This window comes from Ranitomeya variabilis, chromosome 3 (genome assembly GCF_051348905.1).
Source record: "Ranitomeya variabilis isolate aRanVar5 chromosome 3, aRanVar5.hap1, whole genome shotgun sequence".
In the NCBI taxonomy this organism is placed as follows: Eukaryota; Metazoa; Chordata; class Amphibia; order Anura; family Dendrobatidae; genus Ranitomeya; species Ranitomeya variabilis.
This window is the reverse complement of record NC_135234.1, coordinates 409,854,433-409,878,740: the sequence shown is the minus strand read 5'-3', so window position 1 is coordinate 409,878,740 and position 24,308 is coordinate 409,854,433. Positions and strand designations below refer to the sequence as shown.

General features: G+C 43.0%; 1 protein-coding gene across 2 annotated transcripts in view; it reads right to left on the bottom strand.

Moving 5' to 3' along the window:
* The window catches only part of AP2B1 (adaptor related protein complex 2 subunit beta 1), a 131,274-nt gene that overhangs the window by 66,260 nt on the left and 40,706 nt on the right, over nucleotides 1–24,308 (bottom strand). For both annotated transcript variants that reach the window (XM_077296260.1, XM_077296259.1), the window contains exons 5-11: nucleotides 20,766–21,011; nucleotides 5,391–5,581; nucleotides 5,081–5,302; nucleotides 3,756–3,876; nucleotides 2,374–2,469; nucleotides 2,190–2,305; nucleotides 1,931–2,096 (exon numbers count right to left, since the gene is read on the bottom strand). In XM_077296260.1, the coding sequence (XP_077152375.1) occupies nucleotides 1,931–2,096; nucleotides 2,190–2,305; nucleotides 2,374–2,469; nucleotides 3,756–3,876; nucleotides 5,081–5,302; nucleotides 5,391–5,581; nucleotides 20,766–21,011 (1,158 nt within the window). The remainder of the gene's footprint in view (nucleotides 1–1,930; nucleotides 2,097–2,189; nucleotides 2,306–2,373; nucleotides 2,470–3,755; nucleotides 3,877–5,080; nucleotides 5,303–5,390; nucleotides 5,582–20,765; nucleotides 21,012–24,308) is intronic.

Below are 24,308 nucleotides of genomic sequence, written 5' to 3'. Positions count from 1 at the left end.
ATTTCAGTGCCACGTGCCACGTATTTCAGTGCCACGTATTTCAGTGCCACGTGCCACGTATTTAAGTGCCACGTATTTCAGTGCCACGTGCCACATATTTAAGTGCCACGTGCCACGTATTTCAGTGCCACGTGCCACGTATTTAAGTGCCACGTGCCACGTATTTAAGTGCCATGTGCCACGTATCACATATTTCAGTGCCACGTATTTAAGTGACACGTATCACGTATTTAAGTGACACGTATCACGTATAAGTGACACGTGTCACGTATTTAAGTGACACGTGTCACGTATTTAAGTGCCACGTATTTAAGTGCCACGTATTTAAGTGCCACGTATTTAAGTGCCACGTATCCCACGAAGATTTTCCATGGAGAACAGACACATCCAGAGATATGTCTGCTCTCCACGGATGCAGCAACACACTGACAGGAGCCATAGTTCCTGTCGGTGTGTCACTGCGCATGCGCGAGCGAGTTTACCGGCGGTCATTGACCCCGGCACTCTCGCTTAACGGCAGTGCTGCGTGGGAAAGTTCAACGCAGCTGTACTGCTGTTAACCGAGACGCCGGAGCCATTGAGCTCCGGGACAGTACGCGATACACTGCTAGGAGCTTCGCTCCTGGCAGTGTATCGCCGGAGAGCAGCCGATCGGCGTGGGACACTCGTTTTATGGATTCTGCGGACAGGGAGTATGGATTTGGTTTATTATTTTGTGATTTTTTCCTGGAGGATCGAGGGCTTCGCCTACCAGTGTGCTGTTGGTGAGTATATACTCTGTGTTATGTGTTGTATGTACTGTGTGTCATGTATGTGTATTGTGTGTAGGTGTTTGGTGTAACTTTACCATTGTGCTAAGTCGCCGGACACAGGGACAACTCTCCCATCCTAATACCGGATGGGAGTAGTAGTCCCATACGGCGACTTAGCACAATGGTGGCACTAGCGTCGCATGGGGACACGCACACACACACGCATACACACACACACACACACACACACACCAAATCAATCAAACGGCCGACACGATCCCCATGCGCCGGTATGCCTCCATGTCTCTCCGCCCACGCACTTCCGGCCCCGCACTTCCGCCGGCTTCCCCGCACTTCCGGCTGCAGCGGTTCTGCACAACAAACCGCAGTAAAACCCGCAGATATATTTTTGATCTGCGGGTTTTACTGCGATTTTGACCTCACAATGGAGGTCTATGGGTACAGAACCGCTGCGGTTTAGGAAAAAGAAGTGACATGCTCCTTCTTTTTTCCCGCACCGATTCACCGCGGCTTTTTAAGGGAAATTCAGGACCGTGTGCACAGCGGTTCCTGTTTTCCATAGGGGTACATTGTAATGTACCCTGCATGGAAAACAGCTGCGGAACCGCAGCGGCAAAACCGCTGCGGTTCTGCAGTAAAAAACGCACTGTGTGAACATGGCCTTATTCTTCCTGGCAGCCGCTGGCTGGCGTGGCTTTAGTCATGGCTCAGTAAATGGTGAGCAACGGCTGTAACCACAGCTATACTGTTCATCTGCGTCACTGCTCGCATCCAGCCACCACTGGTGCTGAGAAAAGCTGATCAGTGGGGGGGAATAACCCTATAAAAAGGTTTATTGTGGCACAAACATTTGTGACTCAAGTATTTGTCAAGGGCAATGCCGCAATGTGACCCATGTGGTAGAGGCAGCAGTGTAGCAGGGGCGGTCATACCCACAGGCTCTTGGCAGGCATTACAAGCGCCTGAAGATCAGACACTTCCAGTTACACCACTGTGGCGTCTCCCTCTGCTAATGGGTGACCATGCCCTGGGAGAACAAATACGTCCTCGTCATACAGTAGAGCATTCACCATTCTGTTCATTAATAAAGTTGGTGGTTTACTATATATTCCGGAGTGCCACCTACTAGTTTGGTGTTGTGCCCATAAACATCCTACCTGTGTGCTTTCATCATGGAATCCTTCCAAAAAGCTCTCCAGCAGCTCATCAGCATTATCTATGCGCTCAGCATACTCTCCTACAATCCAGATCATGGCTGCCCGGGCATCAGGCTCATCTAAGGAATCCAAATTCTCACACAAAGTTGCAATGATGCTCTCATACCTGTCACACACGTACAGGGAGACACAGGATTACATCTTCATAGACAGGCAAACCAGCCATACATCTACAGACTCACTACGACCGCTGACATACTTGTTGGGGTACTTGCGGAAGATGTCTCGGATAACAACAATAGCTTCTTGCACCACATAGTTGACTTTGGTCTGAATGAGGTCGAGGAGGGTGCTTACACAACGTTCTGCAGATTGCTGTAGGGAACATTCGAGATGTTACTATTTACTCCATTCTTAATGCGAGCAGTAAAACAATGACTTACTTCTACTTTGATGGCACATCTTCCAATGGCACGAACTGCTTTCCTTACAAAATCAACATCCACTTCAGTAGCATATTCTTTCAATTCAGCCAAGACCTGCAGACAGGGAGAATGAAAACCAGGGCTTCATACAATGTGTAACACTGTTAACTCGCAGGTAGTCACTCCAGCAATGACTTGGTCACGTTGGTAGGTGTATAAATCACCACTAACATTCATTCTACAAGCACTGTCTGCGGACATCATGGAAATTGGTGGGACATGCTCAATCTGTAAGTTCACAAAACTTGTGAAACTTAATATGTCGTTTTCCTGCGCTGCTTTGGTATGGACTCCGTGTTAGGCCCCATTAAAACTGTTTTTTTCCTGTATGATAGACCGTTTTCCATCAGTGCCGAACGGACCAATTTCTATCAGCCTGATTTTACCATGAGTGTGGCATCTGGTTTTCTTGTATGGAACAAATAAATACATTTCCAAGCTACTCCTACCAATTGAACAGTAAAAAAAGGATGACATCCGAGTGCCAATTGCTTTTTCACTGACCCATACACATGAATGGGCAAGTCTGCTCTGCAGAATGTGGCTCAGTGGTTAGCACTTGCTTGGCAGCACTGGGGTCCTGGGATCAAATCCCACCAAGGACAACTGCATGGCATTTATAATGTTTCCCCATGTTTGTGTGGATTTTCTCTGGATAAAATAGGGAATTTAGATTGTGAGACCAAAAGGGGACAGTGATGATAAAGTCCACAGAACGCCATTAATAAGCATGGAGCTCTAAAGACAATTGTAGAAAATTGATTCTCGAAAAAAAAAAAGAAAATAAAATACGGACACATGAACAAAGTCACAATGGGTACATATTCCATCAGTGAAAAACACATCTAGAATATGCACATTAGACAAGCACCTCTGAACGAGGCCCTACCCTGTAAAACACATACTAGAGCCAGGTTTTATGGCTACCATTTTGCTTACAATTTCTTACTTACATAATAAAGTGATGAGTGAACGTGATCGGATAAGGTGTTATCTGAGCATGCTAGGGTGCTGAGTGACTTCGGCGTGCTGGAACAACATGTTTGAGTCCTCACCCTTGAATGTTAGACAGCTGCAACATATGCAAAAATTACCTATCAAACAGGCAATCCCTGCATGTGTTGTGGCTGTCGAACAGCTGTGAGACAGGTGGCCGCGGGGACTCGAACATATTTTTTGAAGGCACTCTGTTAGCACCCGAGCATGCTCAGATAACACCTTATCTGACCACGTTTGCTCATCACCAATAATAAAGCAGATCAGACACCAATTTTTCTCATTTAATTTATCGCTAGCAAATCTTGGACTCTAATGGCAGGATTACAGGAAACAGCTCTAACCTGAGCAATGTTGGCCTGAGAGGCGAGTCGGATCATGATATCCAGCTTCTCCAATTTCACATAAATTGGATCATTGTATTTGACAAAGAACACCTTAATTTCTTGCTTCAGGATCTCTGGTCTGGTAACAAAACAAAAGTGATTATTAACCTTATATTGCACGCCATTTATCACATGCATAAAAATATATATTTTATGAGGTCTTTTCATAGTTGCTAAAATACATCTGTCTCATTTGTCAAAAGCCGGTCCTAGGTTTTTCCTCCTAGAAACGTAGTGATCAACATAAAACTGGGTGCTACCAATCCTCGTCAATGGGGTGCGTTTCTACACTGTTTCCTCTAGGTTCTTGGTGTCTCCAGTTCAAGCAGCAGCCTGTGATAAGTATTCTTCATGACAAAATGGTGAAATATGCAGTGTTAGCGCATACTAGTTATTATCTGGAGATGGCCATCATAACACATACAAGAAATATATATTTTCCTGAAAATGGCTTCTTTTTAGTACAATCATTTTAGTAAAAATGGCAACAATGAAAAGCAGCCAGGCGCCACATGAAATCCGAGATGTAATGCAACTGCTGTTCAACGAGATCAAGTGGCTTGGCTTAGAAAACCAGTCCATTGTAACGGACAATGGTCAAAAAGACAACATTTTTCCATAGACACCACTAAATATGTTCATGAAACCAGTGCGGTTGATTTGTCAAAGCTTTTACACCACTTTTGTAAAAGCTTTGAAAAGTCGCCTTTTTTGTGCAACTAAATCTGCGACTTATGTCGTTTTGGCGCCATTTTGGATGAGCTCTGCTGAAGTGGGAGGAACTGGGAAAGAGCCGAGTAGGATGGGACGTGGTCACATCCACTCATCCGATTCAGGAAAAGTGGTGGCTTTTTTTTTAGGCCAGAAATGCTAATTCAGCCTCTGACCTGAGTAGCATTTCTGGCACTACACACGACACTGAAAAGGAACACAAGATTCATTAGGTGGTGCGTACCTCTTAATGAATTTGGCATCTCATCTACTCCATCAAGACTGGCCTAGCGAGAGCGTCGCATGTACTATCAGGGCTGTGGAGTCGGAGCCCATTTTGGTGGAGTCGGTGTCATGGAAATTGAGGAGTAGGAGTCGGAGGTTTGGCTGGGCTGTGGAGTCGGAGCCCATTTTGTTGGAGTCGGAGTCATGGAAATTGAGGAGTAGGAGTCGGAGGTTTGGCTTACCAACTCCACCGCCCTGTGTACTACGCCAGTCTTAATGAATCGGACCCAACGAGTTCACAGCAATTTTTGTAGACAATACAATCACTCGCGTTCTGTCAATCTTACCTTTTTTGGACAATGAGGTTGATATTTCTTAATGCCACGTACTGGACTTCAGGCTCCCCAGAAAGCAGGGTAACCAGAGGAGGTGCCAGCTTCTTCAGAAGCATAGTGTAGTAATCGGAGTCCTTAGGTAGCAGTTCTAGGAACTTCATCAAGACCTTAACAGCGGACAGAACTACGGCAGAGTTGGCATGTGACAGGCGAGGGGTGACACGTTCACAGATGCTGGATGAAAGAACAGCTGGTTCAAATCAAGAAACTTGAGATGAGGAGACATGCCAGCTAAGAGAGAGTAGGCCAACACAGTGCTCACCTTTGTGCCTCTCGCTCATCCTTGGGATTGTAGTTGGACAGACAGTCCAAAATGAAGATTTGGCCCCATTCTGTGCATTCGTTCAGCGCAGTCAGCAGTTTATTGATGTTTTGTGGGTTCAGGTCCAGCAGGTTACTATTCGGATGGGACTCGCTGATTTCAGACAGTGCAGCCACGGCATTGGCAACCACCTGGATAGTGAAGGGAGGGTATATGTATAGAAAGATATACGAGAGCTAAGCGGCATATTATACAAACCCAGACCAGAATGTAAGAATGTATCGCAGGAGCGTATGTAAGACATCACTTTACAACTTTATGTCCCTTGACAGATTTGCTCGTTACCTGCACATTTTATTACGTTTTTTAGATTTCTCCGACTCACTCGGGATACTGCGAGGCTATAGGCAGTCTAGGATTTCCAGATGGGACGAAATGTCATATTTGAAGACAAAAGTCCCATATTAGTAGAGCTTCCTATAGCCGACCTGTCCTACTGTATTGTCACGCCTTTTGTACGGCGATTACTATATGGAGATATTAATGATTTCGGCACAGACATTAAGTTCTAGCAAACAGTTTAATTAAAGGAAACAAAGCCAAAAAGAAGTCCATTATAAAGACGCCTGTTACACTTCATAGGACGTCTTCTACGCTCAAGTGTCTGCCATTGATAGATCAGTAGTCAAAGCCCAGATATGGCTATCTCAGAAGGCAGGATTTCGGAATGTGTATATCTCCCGACTTCACATTGTGATAAATGAAGAGACACATTGGTCTAACAGAGCGGCCGTGGCTTCATGCTTATAAACTCAATTACATGCATCTCCCATATCTCCGAGTTTCATACATGTTTGTCTGAAATATCATCCTTTCATTTGTACCCTTATGTCTGGAGTATCAACAGTCGGGTGAAATTAGGTCTTTTTCGGACTTACAACTCAGGTGAAAGGGAATCTGATGCTGGAGATTCACACACATATTCCCTAGTAATACCTATCCTTTGTGCCCACCAGTCATCAGAAACATCACTTGCCACATACAGATGTGTCCTTCCTTACCTTTCCACATGAGCCAACATACTCAGATCTGTGTTACAAGGATGACCAAGCTTTGGTTTTTATTATGAAAACCGCTCACCTTTTGTGATACTCTGGCATGACAGGTCTATGGTAAATGAGTCTGTGTGGCCACCCAGTGGTTGTAATATGAATTGCAGCCCCACAGGAAACCAATGATAGACACATATGTAGGAATATTTTTGGTTATTTCTATTGCTTTACTGGACAAAGATGATGCAAGAGGCAGTACTACTAAAATGTAGTGTATTTAGAAACACTTACAGTTTTATTTTGGATATCTAAAACCTAATTACCAAATAAAAAATAGATTTGGGATCCAAATTTAGCAAGGGAAAAATTAAAGAGAGGGAGTCCTGTTGGGAAGTGTACAAGATGAGCTGCTACATGCCCTATAGTAAAAGCGAACGTAACATATGGGGCATGGTTGGATTTGTCGAGCTTAAAGAAACCCTCCAACCTTGGACTGAAAAGTGAGAATACACTTAATGTATAGGCACACTACTTGGTGTGGTGCGTCTGCCCTCCATGCCTCCTCTGCTCAGATTGGCGGTTCTTACCTCCCACTTCAAAGGTGGCAGCTTTGGTGGCATGAGAAGTGCAGGTGTAAATCTAAACAACACTTTTCTATCCCACAGCACAGAAAAAAACACTTTTAATGAAATGAATAACCATCAGAACCAGGGCTGTGGAGTCGGAGTCGTGGAGTCGGAGTTAGTTTTGGTTGGAGTCGGTAGAAATGTACCGACTCCAGCTTTAAAAAAAAATGTATTAATATTTCATAATTTAACTTTCATATGAATTTTATAAATGTTACTCAAATATATATGTTCTATTAAACTATGAACAACAGTGTAAGCAGTTCTGCTGGAGATCGAGACATTTCTTACTTTTTGTGTGTCACTGTTCTCCACTGCCCTTATCTAATCTTATACTTGGTTAACCTCATGCTGCCCCAACCCCCCTACTTACAATGTATGAAACTGAAAATGTGTTGCAAATTCTTAGTAGTAAAGTTCCTCCTCTAGACTAGATGTTTACTAGGTGTGCGTCTTCCAAGCATCTCACAGCTGCTACTCAGAAGAGGAAGACTGTAAGAAGTATTATCCTTTCAACAAACTTTGCATCAGTTAACTGTGAGTACATGAAGAATAACAGTATTACTGACCACTATATCAGTCGTACGACCTGGCAATAATTTTGTACAATTGTTTTCAGGAAAAACAATTGTCATTTGGATTGTGAATGCAGAATTAAAAACCTGAGAATGTCAAAGAAGCGTCACATTAAATCAGCTGTATTTGAACATTTCACCATCACTCAAGATAGAAAACATTATGTCTGTCAGTGTATGACAAATGATCCAGACGAAAACAAATGCTGTGAAGCCAAGATCAGTGCATATTCAGGCAAAGATAAAAATGCTCCTACCAGAGCTTCTAATCTTAAGAGACATTTACAGCGCTTTCATCTAGAAGTACTGAAAGCAATGGATGAGAAAGACTGCATCCAAACCAATGAACCAGTGCCCAGCTCTTCCTGCCAAACAAAGGAGCCGAGAACTTTGCAGCCATCAGTTGCAAGATATTTTGTCAGTGACAAAGTTACTGTGACAATGACAGTAGATACATTTAAAAAACAGATCATAGAGCTTGTTGTAAAGGATAGTGTGCCTATTGCATTATTTTCTTGACCAGCTTTTGTGTGTCTGAATGGGGAAATGGCCCGCAAGCTTGGTGTTTCTCTGGAGAGAGAGAGTATTAGAAAATTAGTAATCGAAGAAGCTTTTAAACAAAAGGAAGAACTTAAAAAACTCTCAAGGGATGCTTTCTGTTTCTTAAAATGGATGCCTGCACATGTCACAGAGTGAACTATTTTGCCATCAATGTCCGATTTGTTTGTGACAAAAATGAAATAGTTACCAAGACATTGGCAGTAAAAGACACCAAAGCTCATGACACCAGTGAGTTTCTCCAGGTCTTGGTGGAAAAGGTTCTGCAAGACTATGAACTTAAAAAAGAGCAAGTTCTTTCTGTCGTAACTGACAATGCTTCAAATATGATAAGTACTATTAAGCTAATGAATGAGAGTAATGATGGTGACCAGCAGCTAGAAGAACATTCTGGGTCCACAGACACAGAAATGTTTGAAATAGAGGAACACAGTATTGTAACTGAGGAGCAAACTGAAGTTGCTTCAGATGAACAGCAACATGATAGTTTAGATGATCTTGTTGAAACTTTGTCAATACGTTCTTTCATTCATCACATGCGCTGTGTTGTGCATACGCTACAGCTGGCTATAAGAGACAGTCTGCAAGAAGGACATGCTGCTGCACTGATTGGCAAGGTGAGAAAATTGGCTACTGTTGCCAGAACCCCTAAAGTTGACTCAATTTTGATAGAGACGCGCTGGAAAAGGGGCAATTATTGATCAAGCCACATGATGGGGCAGTACTTAATGATTCAGCGCTTGGTTGAACTGAAAACCTTTCTTGTAGACATGGCTAACCCTCAACTGACGCTAAATGAAAGTCAGTGGAATCAGGTGACTGAGCTGGAAAAATTGCTAGAGCACCCATTTACAGTGACTAAAAAATTACAAGCAGAGGACTTAACTCCAGGTATTTTCTTAAAGGAGTGGAAGAACCTGATGTTTCGCCTGTTCTAAAGAGGAGGGTTAATTGCAAGTGTCATTGCTACATCAATGAAACGGAGAGAGGAGCTACCATTACAAAATAACATTCTTTGGCAGCTGTTTATGTAGACCCAATGCATCGGATTTTACTAGATGATCAACAGCTAACTAAAGTTAAAGAAGCTCTGTTTGAAATAGCAGTAAGGATGAAAGGGATGCAGAACAGTCAGGAGGAACAAGAAGAATTTGGTCGTCCTGCCACATCTTCACCCTCATCAACTGATGAAGAATTTAATTTAGAAAAATATTTGGATCACAAGGACCGTGTAAAGCGTTCCCACATAGAAGAGGAGTCATCCTCATCAAAGAACACAGCCAGTACATTTCAGCAGAATTTTTCATGTGCACTAAAAGAAATTGAGAAATTTGACCGTTCATCAAAAATAACAGTGCAACAAGCGATTCCTCTGTATCCTGACATTGTCAGAGATGTTGCCCGAGTGGTTACTGCTTTGCCACCAACCCAAGTTAGTGTAGAGAGGTTGTTCTCTGCTCTCAAAATAATTAGCTCAGATTTGAGGGCATCCATGAAGGAGGATCTGACAGAGGCAATACTTTTTCTGAGGACAAATTTATAGATTTCTTCTTATTAACTGCATAACAGTGTTTATTGCATATTTACTTACAAGAGTTTAGAAAAGTTTATAAAAGTTATTTGCTATATTCTAATTGTATTCTAATAAATATAGTTTTTGCTCTAAGTGGTCTGATTACTTATATGATGGTGAGAGACTGAATAAGCACGATGTTAATATTTTACAACAGTAAATTTATTGTTACGAATTGGCCATTTATGTCGGAGTCGGAGTCGGAGTCGGAACCTGATAAAATCCAGGAGTCGGAGTCGCAACTATGGCTTACCGACTCCACAGCCCTGAATTCAGAACCCCCAAATTCACGGTAAATGTGGACCATGAAAAACACAGTACAACTGTCCACCAATCTGCAGTCATAAAATGAAAAAGTGTGCGCCATTTTACAGAATCTGGACTAAAGTGTTGGGCGCTATTCACTCATTACATGCTTTATGAGTTCAAGCGCAAGTATAACATTATCATAGTAAGTAATACACATTTTTCATGGTGTAATTAAAAGCAAATCTGGCAGACAGTTTAACCCTCTGGCTCCGGCAATGAAAAAAATGGTGTTTTGAAGTTGTGTCTGCAAGTGCATTGGGGCATTATGATGCACTTCTAGCCTCTCAGCCTCATGCTGTATTCCTTACCTAGCAGCATACTTCACTGGCTGATTGACAGGCCATTTACGGTGGTACATGTCCACTGACCCATCAATCAGCCTAGGTAAGGTGCTGCCAAGTAAGAAATACAGCAGGAGGCGGAGAAGCTAGAAGTGCATCGTTACACCCCAATGCACTTTCCTTCCATGTAGAACTTTAAAATATATGGCTGCTGTAGCAGTGTTTGAGGGTCAAAGAATGGCTTTGTTTAGTAAGGTGTACACAATCATATTCATGGAGTGCAGGGGTAAGGGGTGGAGACGAGTTTCTGTTGTTGCAGGAGAACTTGCAGCAGAATGTCTGGGTCTGCAAGTGTTATGAGCAGCAACAGTCGTCTCATCCCTCAGAAATGGGAAAATTGGTCTTCACTGAAAACAGATTTTAAGAGAGTTGGTGCAAATCGATTTGCAGGACCCAGGCAAGAGGCCAGGTCAGTAATGTGTGGCCACTGGATTAGAGCCCCGACCACCACCTCTTGGCATACGGGGCTCATCAATGCAGCATGATGTACAGCTCACGTCACGCCAGGTCCACTAATAAGAAAAGCTGAGGATCACAGGAGATTAGAGGTGGTTCTCCGGGCTCCCATCTGACGGCTATAGATCACAGTCAGTCAATCAAATGGGTCTTACAAACCAATTCGTAACAACTCTAGATTTTACCCATGAAAGTAAAAGAATCTATCCTGGAGGGGAAAAAAAGCAAATTTGTTACATATCTTATTTTTATGTGTAGCATTGATTTATGAAATAAAGTTGGCAGCGACCGTCACCTTAGGCTTCTTTCACACTTCAGTTTTTTGGCGTCAGTCACTTCCGACATAATGATGGATCGACGGATCCGTCACAATAGTTGAAAAAACGGATGTAACGGATCCGTTTTTTTGACGGATCCGTTACTCGGGGGTTGTATATACTTTTTGGAGCATGCGCAATTGAAAAAAATTGAAAAAACGGATTGGGGCGACGGATCCGCCGAAATGACGGTCGCGACGGATCCGTCGCCCATAGGTGGCCATTATATGAAATGACGGACGCGACGGATCCGTCGCAATCCGCCATTTCAACGCAGACAAAAAACGTTGCAATGACCGTCAATGTCTAGATGGCGTCCGCCAAATTTTGACGGATCCGTCGCATGACGGATGGAACGGACGACCATCCGTCACAATCCGTCGCTAATGCAAGTCTATGGGGAAAAAACGGATCCGTTGAGAAAAAAAACGGATCAGTTTTTTGAGGAAAATGGCGGATTTAGACTGACGCCAAACAACTGAAGTAAGAAAGAGGCCTTACTGTGTGCCGCTGGCATTACACACTGGAGGTGCACACGGGCAGACTGCTGGCATCAAGCACGCGGAAAGAGCGAAGCTCGAGCAGATAGCGCAGGAGGAATAAGAGCAGGGACATCAGGCTGCTTCATTACTGTCACAGGGTAATTGGGAAATTAACTGAGTGTGGAACGCAGCTAATGAGGTGTAATATGCTTCTGATTAATAGGAATCTTCCACTTACCAACCTATTAAAACATTATCAAAAACAAGTGCGGGCATGGGAACGCCAATCAGGGTGGAAACCAACATGAATATAAAATGACGGGTCAGGAAAGGTGCATACAGAAAATCGGGGGCTAAGGCAGGCATCTGTGGTGACACATGGGTTAATTTCAGAGCTGCCCAGTATGCCCAAGCTACATCACGGCACCGCAGCAAAACAGGCTCTTCTGCTTGCAAGAGTTGTCAGCTTGCATCAAATCACTGGTCACCAAACAGTGCTGTGTCCGGCTCCACAGATTCATGGAGACATCTCCTTAGCACAGTTACATTGCATCACTTAGTGTAGGAGAATTCCCATCATCCACACTTCTATGCGTTGGTGGACAATGTTAACCTTTCCCTTATGAAATAAATGGAGGGAAATTTGATATAATGCAGAATCTGCTACTTATAAGGGGAGATCTGAATCCCCAAATGTTTCTGCGGGGGGGGTTACGTTCACACACTGCAGCCCAAAATCTATGTCAACAACAGATTGGCACAGTTTCAATGTGTATTTACGGTAGCTGCCGCCATTGGCACAGTTAGAGAATCTGTCAGTAAGATCAGCCCCTCCACCCAACACATCCATTAATACACCCATCAACACCTTTATATCTTCAGCTGCTACATTCCCAATAAATTAGGGTTTTATTCATATGCAAATCAGGCATTAAGTGCTCTGGGCACAGTAGAGCACCGAAAAAGTAGAGCACCGAAAATTTTGCAATCCTTTTTCTTTGTTGAGCACTAACCTCTTTAGCTTTAATGATAGCTCACTGTGTGACTTCAGATGTCAGGCAACCAAATCAGACAGACAGTGAGCCATCAATCAAGCTACAAAGGCAGGTACTGGGGAGGCAGAGGCTAATTACGGTAAGTGCTCTGGCACATCTAGAGCACTTAATGTCTCATTCACATATGTATGAAAAGCCGGATTACTTACCATGAGAGAGAGGGATCCGCCCCATAGGAACAGGAAACCTACAGAATAAAAGGAGGCGGTCCCCTCTCCTCCTCAGTTTAGTTTACAGAGTATAAAAAGGGAACCGCAAAAGCTTTAGTATTAATTCTTATTCAGCAAAATATCTTAAACTCTATACAACCATTATTTGTGAACTTAAAAGAAAGAGCTGTGCATAATTTAGGGAGGGTAGTAAATGGGTGCTGTCGTGGACTCATTAAAAGAGCATTACCGGTAAGTAATCCGGCTTTTTACCCTTCGCCATGACAGCACCCCACATGAGAGATTTTCAGAGAGTCATTATTTGGGTGGGATTACTGTACTAAGAACAGCTCTACCAAAGGTCAGGTCAGAAGATGTAGATAGATCGAGTCTATAATGGTTGTAAAAGGTAGAAGGTGTAGACCAAGTTGCGGCCTTACATATTAAATGGATCGGTACATCTGCTTGTTCCGCCCAGGAGGAAGCCATGGCTCGTGTTGAGTGCGCCTTTATACCCACTGGAGGAATCTCGCCTTTTGACGTATAGGCCAAGCAGATAGCATCTCTGATCCATCGAGATATGGTAGCTCTTATGACCCCATGTCCTTTCTTGTGGCCCTGAAAGGAGATAAACAGAGCCCTACTCTCCCTCCATGTCTGAGACCATTCTATATAAGTCAGGATGGCTCTTCTGACATCTAAGGTGTGGAACTTATGTTGTTCTGGAGTTACAGGTGAATCAAAAAAGGAAGGGAGAAATATCTCTTGTGACCTGTGGTAGGTGGATGCTACCTTAGGGAGGTATGAGGGGTCTGGTTTTAGGACTATCCGATCATGAAATATCAGTAAGAAGGGTGGGTCTACTGATAGGGCCTGGATGTCGCTAACCTGTCTAGCTGAGGTTAGGGCTACCAAGAGGGCTACTTTATATGTCAGGACCTTTAAAGGTATGGAATCTAGTGGCTCAAATGGGGAGCTGGTTAAGGCCTCTAGTACTAGATTTAAATCCCACGGAGGTAGACGGGGAATATGGACCGGTTTACTACGTTCACAAGATTTTATGAATCTGGAGATCCACCTATTAGCTGCTATATTGCATCCATATAGGGCTCCTAATGCCGAGACCTGAACTCTTAAGGTATTTACAGATAATCCTAAATCTCGGCCTTTTTGCAAGAACTCTAGAATAGGTGTAACTGGAACTTGCTTAGTGAACGGTACCGTGTAAAAGTCTAAAAATTTATTCCATACCCTACTATATATTAGGGTGGTAGATCTTTTTCTGCTCAATAAGAGGGTGTTTACTAGTTCTACTGAGAACCCTCTTGAACTTAATAGTTGCCTCTCAAATTCCACGCCGTCAAGTGAAGACCTTTCACTTGCGGGTGGAAAAAGGGGCCTTGGGACAGCAGCTCCTTGTTTGATGGGAGAATCTATGGATCGCATAGGCACATGGTCTGGAGACAAGAGAACCATGGTCTTTTCGGCCAGAATGGTGCAATGAGGATTACTCTTGCTTGTTCCCTCCTGATTTTTCTGATCACTAGTGGAATCAGAGACATCGGAGGAAAGGCGTATGCCAGTTTGAACCTCCAAGGATGGTGGAGAGAGTCCAACATATCCGGGTGATCCATGAAGTTCAGGGAAGCTAACCTTTTTACTTGCCGGTTGTCTCTTGTGGCAAATAGGTCTATTTGTGGTATACCCCATGATTCTGCTATTATTCTGAATATGGATTTGTTTAAGGTCCATTCCCCTTGACGTAACTCGTTTCAGCTGAGGTAGTCTGCCCTGATGTTCTCTACCCCTCTGATGTGCAGGGCTGTTAGGGATGCGAGATGAGTCTCTGCCAGCTGGAAGATGTCTGCTGCTATGGTCATTAGACTTCCTGACCTTGTACCACCCTGACGGTTCACATATGCCACTGTGGTGGAATTGTCCGAGTAAATTCTTACATTTGCTCCTTGAATCTGCGGAAGAAAATGATTTAAGGCATATTCTACCGCTTTTAACTCTTTCCAATTGGAGGAACATGTCAATTCTGCCTGGTTCCAAGTATCTTGAGCCAGACAATCTTCCATATGTGCACCCCACCCAATAGGACTGGCGTCGGTGGTAATTATCTTAGAAGGGTCTATTATCCATGGTACACCCCTGAAAGGTGTTCCATATCTAGCCACCAGGATAGAGATTCTAAGACATCTTTGGAAAGAGTTATTTTACTTTCCAGATGTCCATCCTCTCCCTGAGCTGACAATACTCCATACTGTAATTGACGGGTATGAAATTGTGCCCATGGTACAGCTGGGATACACGAGGATAATGATCCCAGTAAGGACATAGCTTTCCTTAGTGTCATGTGTGGGTTCTCCATTGCCTCTGACACTTTTGACTGTATAGTCACTCTTTTTGACTGTGGAAGGAAGCATTTCTGACTTACGGAGTCTAGCTGGATTCCTAGAAATGTTTGAACGGTTTCTGGATTCAGCCGGGACTTTTCGAAGTTGACGATCCAACCTAACTCCTGTAGGGACGAGATCGTATTAGATAAACGAGCTTTACACTGAAGTATAGAGTTTCCTACTACTAGAAAATCATCTAGGTAGGGTATTATCAAAGTGTCCCGTTGGCGTAGATGAGCCATCACTTCTAATATCACCTTAGTGAAGATGCGGGGAGCCATAGAAAGCCCAAATGGCATTGCTACATACTGAAAGTGACGAACCTGTCCCTCCAGGATGACTGCTACCCTTAGGTACTGCTGATGCTTGGCATGTATAGGAAGATGATAATAGGCATCTTTTAAGTCTATTCCGGCCATGACACACCTAGGGAATAAGAGTTTTATGGTAGAACTAATGGCTTCCATTTTGAAGGTATGATTACGCAGAAAGGAATTTAATTTTTTGAGATTTATGATGGTTCTGAACGAACCATCTGGCTTATTGATCAAGAATAAAGGGGAATAGAACCCTCTCCCTTCTTGATCCTGGGGAACTTCTATCTAAAAAAGTCCTGATAGAAGAGATAGGATCTCTGATTCCAGAGCCCTTTGTTGATCTCGTCCTTTTGGTGATGTTACTATAAAAGAATCCCAAGGGATTTGATCAAACTCCAATTTTAGGCCGTATTGCACAATGTCCAGAATCCATTGGCTAGATGTTATTTGTTCCCATTTGGGAAGGAAGAATTTTAATCTGCCGCCCACTTTCTGGTTAGCGGTATTTGCGTTTTGGATTATGGGATCCGCTAAAAAAGGCACCTTTTTGCTTTGGGTCTTTCGTCTCCCATCGCTCCCTTTGCTCGAACGGTTTGTTCCTGGTAAAGGGGCGTCTTCTGAAGGCTCTCCTGTAAGATGGAAGAGATTGGTTAGGGAAGCCTTTCTTCCTTTCTCCTGCTTTATTCAGGAGTTCATCCAGCGTCTTTCCAAAAAGGAACTCACCCTGGCAGGGGATCGCACAAAGTTTTGCTTTGGCCTGTGCGTCCCCTTTCCAGTTTTTTAACCAGAGTGCTCGCCGGGCTGTGTTCACTAGGCTGGCTGACCTGGCTGCTAGGCGTAGCGAATCCACGGAGGCATCAGCCAGGAATGCTACTGCTTCTTTAATTAGAGGGAATTTCGGCTGGATTGACTTTCTCGAAGTTCTACCTCTAATCTGTTCCTCCAGTTGCTCCATCCACACTAGTAGCGACCTTGCAGTGCAGGTACTAGATATGGCGGGCCTGAACGCCCCCGTATTAGCTTCCCACGATCTTTTTAGTAAAGCTTCTGCTTTACGGTCCAGCGGGTCTGTCAGGACCCCGGAATCCTCGACTGGTAAGACCGACTGCTTGGTTGTGGAGGCTACTGCGGCATCAACCTTCGGCAACTTTGACCAGGAATTCAGCTCCTCGTCACTGAAGGGATAGCGTCTTTTAGAGGATGATGGTAGGAAACCTCTTGTGTTTTGCTTATCCCATTCTTTTTTAATAATTTCTTTAATAGTTGGTATGACGGGGAAGGATCTACGTTTTTTCTGTCCTAACCCCGCAAACATTATGTCTTGAGCCGATTTCTTCTCCTTCTCGTCTGAGCACCCCATCGTGCTCCTGACAGATTTCACTAAGTTATCCACACTGCTATTGGGTAGACAAAGCCCCCCTTCAGTTTCGGATGAGCTCGGCTGAGATCCCGATTCGTCCGAGGATATATGTACATTCTCTGACTCTGAACTAACTGGAGATCGGGACCTGCTAGGCTGACGGGTACTGGTGCTACTTGTCTGCGCCAAACCCTGCATTTCTTCTCGGATTATGGCTCTGACATCTGATGGAGTCATTATATTCTCCTGCCGCAAGGTTTGTATGATACATTCTGAACATAATTTTTTAGCATAATCATCCGGGAGGGGCTGCGTACATAAAGCACACTCCTTGTGCTTGGACTTGTGTGTCCTTTTCTTAGTCTAGAGGAAGGGATACAGGAGGAACATATATCAGCATATAGGAAGAGATTCTTTTAAAAACTCACCCAGTGAAGCTGAGAGGTACGTTGCAAGGTCCGGGGAGGAGGGGGCAGAGTTTCGGCCGCGCATGTGCGGTTGAAAATGGCGGACACGACGCGCAAAAAAACGTTACATGTAACTTTTTTTGTGCCGACGGTCCGCCAAAACACGACGCAACCGTCGCACGACAGTTGCGACGTGTGGCGATACGTCGCAATGCGTCGGTAATGTAAGTCTATGGGGAAAAAAAGGCATCCTGCAGACAACTTTGCAGGATGCGTTTTTTCTCCTAAACGATGCATTGCGACGTATTGCAAACAAAGCTAGTGTGAAAGTAGCCTGAAAGACTTCTTGTCACATGCCACAAAGATGCAGTTTTTACCCAGTGTAAATGTCTATGTTCTCTTGAATCTGGCATTTTTAATTGTTACTGTGCCTCTTCATTCCGGAGCTATGGCCCTCTCTTCCCTATAAATAAGTGGCCTTAACCAAGCGGGAGTGGATTTTATGAAGAAGCCCACAAACTATAGTTTAGGACCACACACATTTAGATAAAAAGACTAGCGTTACAACCAGAGAAGCGAGGGTCATGTCTTAGAACGGTGGCTCAGTGGTTAGGACTGCAGTGCTGGGGTCCTGGGTTCAAATCCCACCATCTGCAAGGAGATTCTATGTTCTCCCTGTGTTTGCATGGGTTTCCTCCGGGCACTCAAGACAGTGATAGGGAATGTAGATTGTGAGCCCCAATGGGGACAGTGTCGATAATATCTGTAAAATGCTATGGAATTAATGCGTTATATAGATAAATAAAATAAAAAAGTGGCACCCCATAGTCATGCAAGGGTTTATGCATGATGATATTATGCTAAATCCCAATTATGATTCATATTCATACCATCAGGACCCAAAGCCCAAAAAATAGGGTTCTCCAACTGGACAACCAACGCCACCCATTATTTAGATCAGAGGTGGGGAACCTTAGGCCCCAGGGCCATTTATGGCCCTCGATGACCTTTTATCAGGCCCCGAGCAGATTCTCAGGGACCGCATTCTTGGACAGGGAGGTGTATTTTGATTGCCACCAGCTCATTCATTTCTTCTTGCTCTGTTAGCACACAGACAGTGTTCACTACTGAACACTGAAGGGCATGCAATGAAAGATTACGTCCTGACACCAGTGCCAGAGTCAGGATGTACTTTATGGGTGGAGTTTGTACGGCCCCCGAAGGACGGTATAAATATCCAAATGGCCCTTGGCAGAAAAAAAGATTCCCCACCCCTGTCTTAGATGATCGTTGCGAACCTGTTACTGAAACCCTTTACGTCCCCAGCGAAGTAAGATGCAGGCAGTCACCTTTAACACAAAGTATTATAAAATGCGCAAATTAATTCATAAATCTTTTATTAATCCCACACAAAAGGATCTTCTTGAAGAAGTCTATGCGCCCTAATAGGACACTGGCAAGATGGACACAGCAGACTTAGGTGTCTGGAAAACAGAAGTGGAACTAGTCAGCGCCAACTTTATCCACAAAAACAAACACCCACTAATAAGTTAATGTAATGAAGAAAAAAAAAGCAAAGAGCAATCAAATGTTCTTAGCAGCTGTTTAGTTTTGATAAAATATGTATATTGGGAATATGACTGAAAACTTATAACAAGCATTACAATCACGGCAGATTTGTGCATTTACATGGTCAGTCACATCAAGGGCCTCCATTGATTGGAAGGAAGGAAGTTTTTCTTCGTGCCGATTTAGGAGTGAAGAAGACAGAATGGCCTGAAGGGAAGAAGTCATGTTGCCCAGCAACCAATAAACACTGCCCTCACCCCGAGTATCACTTCATGCAGAGTCATCTGGAGTACAGACAGCTTGTTGCTAGGCAATCAGCTGCAGATGCATGCTAAAACAACAAAAACCACAGGCCAAGTGTGCCAAAACCTATTCCAGTCTACTTAGCCTGAAGAATACAATCATCTTAGACCCAACAGTAAAGAAGTCTCGAGCAGAGCTAATACAGAAATAGTTTGTCCATTTATATGGGGATGGGGGGACGAACAAAAACGAATATAAATGCAGCAGCTAAACACTAACATCAAGTACCAAGAAAGAAACATTATAGAAAAAATAAATGCAATTAATGCTATATTTAGCAGGCCTCACATTTAGCCCCATCTTCTCCCATGGCATACGACAAGCTAATGTCATTAGTGACTAGAAAGTGGGGTAACTAGAGTCTAGGTTAAAGGGGGGTGGTCTGGAATTGGAGCAAGTCACACATATAGGCCACACCTGTATGAAACTAGTAAACTCGCTGTCAAATTCTGCTGCGATACCCATAGAGGCAGTAACATTTTGTCAACCATGTCGTCATGGATGCGTTGTTGTATCGCCTGACATTGTGGCCCCCGTGACGGTAAATCTCAGTAGTTGGAGCATCACCGAGGCTTTGTACAAAAAAAAAAAAAAAAAAAAGTATAGTCCTCCTTCTATACCTCTCAAAATGAATTGCTCACCAGAAAATTACTTCTGTTTAAAATCGGGTTTTCAAGATATTAAAAATAATTTTTTTTCGATAGCAAAAAAATCCACTATTCCCCCCAATAATTGATGTCACAGCTCCTCCTTCTTGACAGTCACAATTTGCTCTGATGACAGAGCCCCCATACAATTCCGTAGGGTCAGTCTATTGCACTATAGTCCATGGGCCTAAAAGGAAGTAGGGGTCTATTAGGTCTCATGGCTAGGATGAAAAAGGCAAGTTTCATTTATTTTTTTTTAAATATGAAATGAAAAAAGTATCACATCTTATTAAACAATAGATGTAAAGCACCAGTCTGGGCATTGCGTTCCGATCTCAGTCTAATTTTTAAGGCGGTCTGAATGCACCCTAACATGTATTTTATTCACTGTATTCAATGAAGTAAAGCAAAGCTTTCTGCAATAAGGGGGCCATTTCTAGATTTCATGCTGCCTGTGGTTTGGACTGCATGAAACAACCGACAAGTTCTCTGTAAGGTCTTTCCTACTTGGTGGATTTGTTCAATTTACAGAAAATCTATTATCCTTTAGAAAAAACACTTGAAAGCCGATGGGGCACCACGGACCATTGACATTCACATATCTTTGCAGAATAAACCATGTTAACTCTGAAAAACATCTAAAAACCATTAAAGGAAAGCTGGGACTAAAGCTGGAGGAGCTGGCAGAGCCTACATCAGATATCTAGTAGAGTAGCCGGATGGTCCAGCATGGAGGAATGAAAATGTGAAGGAAAATGAAGAACATTAACAAAAAAAACCTTGCCCCATCCCAAACCTAATATTCAAATAAAGCAAAACCTTATGATCATTAATAATTTCATGTTAGTCAATCATTCAAGCTTCTTGCAGATCTTACCATTGGGTTAGAGTCAGCTATAAGATCACGTAACGAGTCCAAGAAGCCTTGATCTTCCACCATTTGTGCATTGATGTCATGAAGCTTGGCAACACACACAGCTGCTGTCTTGCGCACATATGGATCTTCATCCTTTAGGCACTTGCGCAAGGGCTCACAAAGGTACTCGGTGATCTTATCTACACGGATACAGCCCATGGTGCGAACAGCCAAAGCCCGGATCAAAGGATTAGGGTCCTCACAATCCTAGGAAAATATAATAGTTGTGTCATTATAAGAACTATTCTGCAAAAGTGATTATCTATATAGAAACATTGATCCCACAATTGAACATGTGGATTTTTTTTTTAAGTGGCTTTAACTCTTTGTTTTTGCCACAAGTGGCTGATTATATCTACATATTTTGCACCTTTTAGAGAAACATTGCATAATCCTTTAAAATATCACTTTATCTGATAAAAACCCACCAGAAACTTTACTCCAGGCAAGGAACGGAAAAAAGTTGCATTTTCAGCACAGACAAATATCCATACCGAGGATCCCACAAGACATGCCCAAGTAACACCGGATGGTTTGGCCCCTCAACCCAATTTTTTTTTTAAATTTAAACTTTATTGAAAGATTCCACATGATAAGGTTACAAACATAATATCCATAATTTCCATTACAAAGCATTGCACACTTAAATTAACAGGGTCCTTATCATAATTCAGAACTCGTAGAAGTTCGAGTCCTAATAAAAACACACTCCTTAAGTCAACATATACCATCACATTCCATATATTGGAAGGGACATACATCAGGGTTCGTGTCGTGAGATAGATGAAGTCATGGCATTAGGGTGAATCACACCATCTCTCCCATATCTTATGGAGTTTCTGGGGGCATCCTCTAGTTCTATATAATATATTCTCATATGGTATTGTATCATTCACTAATTTTTGCACTGATTAATAGTTGGAGGCTTCCCCCCCATCCACCTTAATGCTATTGCTTTCCTAGCAATAAATAGAATTTCCCGGAGAAATATCCCATCATAGTGCAACCACATTACTTCATCCACAATACGCAAGATACACAACTCTGGACTACATTCAATAGGTATCCCAATTATCCGTTCTAATGTAGTTATCACTTCTCTCCAGTATCTTCATATTATCCAACAATTCCAGACAAGATGCCAGAAGTCCGCTCCCGATTCCCCACATCATTGACATTCATCAGTTACCAGTCTGCCAAATCTATGTAATCTGATTGGAGTCAGGTAAGATTGATGTAGGATATATTGTTGAATTAATCTATTTGCAGCCGGCGACACCACTGTGCGTACCTCTAGGGCATCATTCCACTGATTATCAGTGATAGAGGGGATTAATTGCCGCCATTTACGCTCTACAGCAAGTTGAGTAGAAGCAATTCTGGAGTTTAGTAGAAAGGTATATAGGGAGGTTATTGCGCCCGTGGGTCCTTGAGTTTTTAGCTCTCCTATCAATGGATATCTGGATATTCGCATCCTAGGATATCCCTCAACTCAACTTTAACAGTTCCTTGTTATATAGAATATATACCCACATTAGATGGCAGTCCCCCTTTTGGAAATCTTTACTATAGAGTATATTTTTTTAAAGGCAACATGTCAGCGCCATTTGTTTATCTAAAACAAGGCATGCCGCTATACTGTAGAATAAAACTGTGCTAAACATGCCTCGGTATTACATTTATAATGCAGAAAAATATATATGTAAAGTAGCCATATAATGCTTTTTTTCGGTCAAGTAGCAAGGTGTTGCAGTGGGGACTAGTCATTGTTGCCCCCTAAGCTTTGACTGAGGACCTACCCAACACTGCTTCACATAATGGTTAGGACATCGATCAAAGCTGAGGAGGCATCCTAGCGGCAAGGAAACCATCATTTGTTACCACTGCAATGCAGACATCACATTTATGATCCACCGGTGTCATGCACGACGAACTCTAGGACAAGTGCATGATACCTACCGATCGTGTATGCAATCCAAGTCATCAGCACTGCTCACCTGTTGAAAAACAAATGAGCAGAGCCGGACCAGCCACTTTTAAAATGTACCAACACATTAACATATTTTTTAATTTGGTGGTATGTGCTGAAAAGACTGCAGATCATTGAGGGTTGGGTCCTGAGAGCTCCACCAAATACTCGAAATTCTATGGGCCCCTACTGATCTGCAGGATATTTCAACACCTTACACATTAAAAAAAAATATCTTAAAAGCTTAGGTACAGTATAAAGGAGTTTTCCAGGCTGAGAAGAAAAGAAAGTCTGCAGTTACTCTTTGTGAATGGAAACTGCTAAATCTTGACAATGTGCAGAGAGCACACTGTCACAATTCCCAAGTATTCTTAGTAGAACATTGAGAAACACATTACAATCTAGTTGGCACGTGACTACAAATGTAAAAAAAAAAAAAAAAATCACATACATTCGGTCATGTGACCACCTGCTCATGCTGCAAATACAGGGAAATCGTAACAGTGTGTACATTCCACACTGACACAGATCACGATTCTCCAGTCAAAGTTATTGCAGATGTTTTTCATCCTAGAAAACCACTTTATCTTAGAAGTAAAACTGTGAGCTAATCTTCCTTCCCCTAATTTTAGATGCCATGTATCCAAAAACATGACAAATGGGACATTAAATTAGGACAATACATGTGCTTATTAGTGACGCTTTGAAAATACAGGTGCCTTCAGCAAGTGTAAAAGCACCTACTCTTATTTGCTTTTGTTGTTTATTAATTTGTAATTAGGGAAATGTATTAAGTTACCGTTTTTTTCAGACTATAAGATGCACGTTTTTTCTCCAAAATTTGAGGAAAGTGTGGGGTGCGTCTTATAGTCCGGATGTACCTTAGAGTGTGGCTGTGCATTGGGGTGGGGTAGTGGAAGTGGCGGAGCCATGGATCACAAGAGGCAGGGGCCGGCGGCTTCAGCCAACACTGTGCCTGCTGTAAAAAAAAAAAAAAATGTTCACTGCTCCCCACGCCCATAGTCCCTCCCACCTCTATCACTGAAGCTATCACTGAGAGGTGGGATGGACTATGGGTGTGGGGAGCAGTGAATATTCATTCTCTTTAATAGCAGGCACATGTGATCGTAGAGTGCTGCTTACACGCTGACATCAGCTGCTGGCATAAGCACAGGAAGCAGCGTCGTGAGGGAGCAGAGGGAAGGTAGGTAGAATAGTTTAATTTTTTTTTATGTGTGCAACATGATGTGGGCCATCTATACGAGAATGGGGATGGTGGCGCCATCTATGCCAGGCTGGGGATGGGGGGCATCTCTACAAGGACAGGGATGGGGGCCATGTATACAACAGAATTGGGGGATATTACCCCTATAACAATGTCATAACCATATTTTTTTTGCTTTAATTTTATTTCCCTCCTCTAAAACCTAGGTGAGTCTTATAGTCCGAAAAATAAGGTGTATGTGCCAGAGCTCTGAAGCAATGCACAAAGAACTGACTTTCATGACTTGTGCTGTATTCAGTATGTGTTTTAT